Raw genomic sequence first — 4,698 nt, 5'->3', positions numbered from 1 at the left:
TGCTCGCCCAGCAAATCGGAGCTTCTCTTATATCGCCCAACGCTTTGTGGACGCCCACCGCTACGCTTTACGCACAAACGCTACTACGAAGAAATCCAGCTTCACACAGGGAACGGTGGCACCATACCCGTGGTTTCCACCATCCGGGTCCTTGGCATGACCATCGAAGCCAACGGTGCGAACTCAACGGCTATCTCCAAGATCCTCCGACAGACGGCCAACACGTCGCGGCTGTTAAAGCGGGTGACAAACCGAAGGCAGGGCATGAAGGAAGAAAGCCTCATCCGCCTCGTTCACTCGTTCGTTATCTGCCACATCACGTACGTCGCCGCCTTCCATACCTGGTACAAAGCAGAAAAAACTAAGCTGGACATCATCATTCGCGGAGCCTACAAGCTTGCCCTCGGACTACCAAACAACACCAGCACAGAACTTCTTCTCCAATTAGGACTCCATAACACCCTCGACGAATTAATTGAAGCGCAGCGTCAGGCTCATCTGGAGCGCCTCACCCTCACAGAAACGGGTCGGCACATTCTGACTAAACTCGGCATCACCTACCACCGCCAGCACGGAGACAAACACCCAATCCCAGGATGTATCCGGGCTTGGCTACATGCCGACCCCATCCCCAAAAACATGCACCCTGAATACAACAAGGTACGGCGGAAGGCACGGGCCGCCTCCCTTATCAAAGCTTACGGCGACACCACAGGCGTCACCTTTGTCGATGCAGCTGAATATCAAGACGGGCACCGCTTCGCAGCGGCTACCACCCAAGGCGGCTCGCTCAGACACGCTGCCAGCATCGTAACCCAGAACGCTGAGACTGCCGAAGAGGTGGCCATCGCCCTGGCCGCCCTCGACCCAGACTGCGACACCATCGTGAGCGACTCCCGCACGGCAATCAACAACTATATAAAAGGCCGCATCTCACAGCAAGCATTACGCATCCTACACCACGCCCCTCACTCAGCAGATAACCAAATCACGCTCGTCTGGATTCCAGCACATGCCGGCGACGTTCATCCGCACCTCACCAACCTTAACGAGGTCGCACACTCCGTAGCACGAGGCCTGGTCAACCGTGCCGGAGACAGCGCAGGTGTACCCGCGGAACGCGATCGCCTCACCAGCTACAACGACATCACCAAAGCATTTTACCTTGAAAGAAGAACCTTCCCCACCCCTCATCACAAGCTAAACAGAGCGCAGGCGACCACCCTCCGCCTGTTACAGACAAACACGTACCCGTCACTACATCGATACCACAAGATATACCCAGACATTCATCCTAACCACACCTGTAAGGTATGCAAGACCCAGGTCGCTTCGCTCCCGCATATGCTGTGATTGATTGTGTGATTAGAGGAAGGGAAAAAGGCACCTAATTTCTGCAGCCCTATAGGGAGCACGGCGCAGTGCCTTAGGGGGAAGGGGGAAGTGGGAGAAAAGAGTAGAAGTAGAAGAAAGTCGAAGTGATCAGTGCGCAGCAGGCGCGGAAGGTATAGCGTCGTTGCCGAGGCTGTAGCAGGTGTTCGCCGCAGCCGAGGTGGTCGGGGGGTCCTCAGGGGGCCTCCCGGGGGGGGGGGGGGGCGCGTCTCTACTCGCCCCTGGAAGCATCGGGCCGCGCGCCTATCGCCTGAAGGCAGGTGGCTCGCAGTGGGTGCTCCTCGGGGAGATCTCGTGCCACTGCCTGCAGAGTGGCCAGTAGGGACGCGATGAGGGCGTCCCTGGGATCCTCTGCAGGCGTGGTAGGTGGGTCAGCAGGCTCGGCCACCGTGGCGGAGGTCGCTGCTGGCAGGCGGGAACGGCGCGGCGCAGGAGTAGGGCGCTGCAGGCCGCGGTCCGTGGTGGTATTCTCGAGCAGGGAGGTTTTGACGGCAGCAGCGTAAGAGCGCACCTCACGGGTCTCCTCGCGTACTGCCGCCGTTACCGCCCGTCTCGAGAGTGGCGTTGATGAAGTAGCCAGCAGCGTGGCCACTCGTCTCTCCTCCTGCCAGCGGGGACAGGTGGGATTGGTAGCTGCATGGGCTCCACCGCAGTTGATGCAGCGGGGCTTGCAGCTGTCGGCCTCCGGGTGGCGGCGGCCGCAGCGAAGGCAGTCTCCGATGCGCGTGCATGCCTCGGCGACGTGTCTGAAGCGGCCGCACTTCTGGCACTGGCTTGGTCGCGGGCGAACGTGCCGCACGCGTAACCGCAGTCCATGAAGCACGACCAGTTCCGGTGGGAGCGGCTCGGCGAAGCGTAACTTCACCGTCGATCCCTCCCTCGTCGCCGACAGCACGGGAACAGCCGAGGTGATGCCCGCGAGCAGCTCGGCGTCCGTAATGTCGCCGTCCACGCCGTACACGTAGCCGGTGCTGGCGCGACGATCCGTAGGCTCCCTGGCAGTGACGGGAACGCCGCCGAGCTCCCTGATGGTAAGGAGCTCTGACAAACACGCCGGCGTCGACGCGTCCGCGGCCACGATGTTTCGACTGTGGTTGACACGCACCGCCAACACACCGGGCCGCTTGGCGAGCGCCGACGCGAGTGTCAGGCGCGGCGATCTGATGAACGAACCACCAGGGACCGAGGGACGGTACAAGACCGTCCCTACAACAGCAGGATCGGTCGCGACAGCTGCGACCTCGAGTGCCCTTGCTCTCCGCTGCGCTGCCTTGGAGACGACGGTGACGAAGTCGTCCACGGCTGGCGGGGGGCTTGGGCACGGGCGCGGCACGGCGACCATGGTGTTGAGTTGCCTCGGAGCTGTCCGGGGCTCAGCAGCGGAATACACGAGCTCGCGCGGCCGCCGCCGTCGCTTGGGGCGAGCCTTCCGCTTGTTTACCTTCCTCGTTCCTGCGGGAGCCGCAGGGGGCGCTGCCACATTGTCGGCGGTAGAGTTACTGTATATGCTACCTGTAGGTAGCAGAGTTGCGCATCTGTCTTCCAAACGCCGCTAGCAACCACGCATTGCGGAGAAGCTGGCGCTCGGGCCAATTTTTGTATTTCTCGACGCCGCCGCTGCAGCGAAATGAATTAACACTATCCATCGACAGCCAATGTTTATCGCCGATCTTCGACACGCGAGACATGTTAATCGCCGACACGGTAGGCATGTCGCCTGCACAAACGGAGTGCGACTTCACCGCATAGCGTTGGTTGCTAGCCGGACCTATGCGCAACTCTGCTACCTAAAGGTAGCATATACAGTGACTCTACCGCCGACTAGAGTCACTGTATATGCTACCTTTAGGTAGCAGAGTTGCGCATAGGTCCGGCTAGCAACCACAGCTATGCGGTGAAGTCGCACTTCGTTTTTGCAGGCGACATGCCTACCGTGTCGCCGTATAACCTGTCTGGCGTGTCGAAGACAGGCGATAAACATTGGCTGTCGATGGCGAGTGTTAATTCAGTTCGCTGCAGCGGCGGCGTCGAGAAATAAAAAAATTGGCCCAAGCGGCAGCTTCTCCGCAATGCATGGTTGCTAGCGGCGTTGGAAGACAGATGCGCAACTCTGCTACCTAAAGGTAGCATATACAGTAACTCTAGTCGGCGGAGGCCGCCTGCGCGAGGAGGACTGCGGGAGTTGCTGTCGAGCTCGACGCGTCGTCCCGCATGGGGGGGGAGGGAGCAGGTGCTGCAGCAGCTGTTGTTGTGATTGCCGCTGTTGCGTGAGGGTTCGCTTGCTTCCGCGGGCCCTCCGCTGCGTCTTCCTCGCGTCCCCGCTTACGCGAGGTCGCCGTGGTGTCCATGGCCTCGTCAACTGACGTCTCGGCATGTGCACTAGCCGGCGCGTCTGCGTCGGCTGGCGTGGTAACTGCTGCTGGTTCGGGAAGGTCGGCGGCAACTGGTGCTGCGTCCTTGGCCTTGTTGAGCAGCCAATCTCCGATTGTTGTCACCGCCTGCTGCTCCAAATGGTTAGGGCTCTCAGTCGGTGTTTGTGCCGAGCTCGTGCTTGCATGTGCCGCGTGGATTGCAGCACGCTGTGTGGCACGCTTACGAGCTAGCCAGGCCTCGAAGTTCTGGTACTCCTCGTCTTCCTGTTTCTTCAGTAGGGCCACAGTTTCTCGTGCCCATGGATCACTGTCACGCTCGAATGCCGCGAGACTCACTCGAGTGCCCGAGCTCGAGCGCAGGTGAGGCTTCGCGGCATTGCGAGGAGCGGCGGGTGCGGTTGCAGCAGGGGCAGCAGGTGCCGAGGTGTTGCTGGCAGGCTTAGGGGTTGCCGCAGTGGTGGGGGGAGGCTTCGAAGTGGCCTGGGAGCGTGGTAGCGCTTCCTTGGCCTTCTCCAGAGGCCGGTCCTCGATGGCAGGAACGTTCTGGCGCTCGGAAATCTCCTCCTGATGTTGGAGGAATCTCTCGTCCTTGCCGGTCTTCTTCATGTGCTTGCCAGTGGCCTTCCGGGGCATGGTCCCGCTCGTCCACTCAGGAAACGTGAGGCCGGGCGGCCGCTGAGGGAAGCGTAGAGATCGCGTAGAGATCGCCGAGCACGAAGCAGACAACCTCTCACTTCGGCGGTCCAAACGGTTCTCCCTGCTGTGGGAGTGTAAACATGCAGTACCCGTCCGTTAACACCGGGACCCTCTCGTCGAGATGGCATGCCGCCCTGCGCAGCTCCCACTTCGACGACCAGCTTTGGGCGACCCAGCAGGCCCGCGAGGCGGCGGAGAGGCAAGACCTCGACGTCCCCACGTGGGAGGCCTAGGCCCA

At 61.0% G+C, this 4,698-nt stretch overlaps 1 protein-coding gene across 1 annotated transcript; it reads right to left on the bottom strand.

Moving 5' to 3' along the window:
• Positions 1-3,533: 3,533 nt before the first annotated feature.
• LOC119398552 (uncharacterized) lies at positions 3,534-4,397 on the bottom strand. The gene has a single exon (XM_037665393.1). The coding sequence runs from the start codon at positions 4,395-4,397 to the stop codon at positions 3,534-3,536; it is 864 nt and encodes a 287-aa protein (XP_037521321.1).
• Between the last annotated feature and the right edge of the window lie 301 nt (positions 4,398-4,698).

The sequence above is a fragment of the Rhipicephalus sanguineus genome, chromosome 7 (assembly GCF_013339695.2).
Source record: "Rhipicephalus sanguineus isolate Rsan-2018 chromosome 7, BIME_Rsan_1.4, whole genome shotgun sequence".
NCBI lineage: Eukaryota > Metazoa > Arthropoda > Arachnida > Ixodida > Ixodidae > Rhipicephalus > Rhipicephalus sanguineus.
The sequence above is the reverse complement of the archived record's forward strand: the minus strand, read 5'-3'. Positions and strand labels throughout refer to the sequence as shown.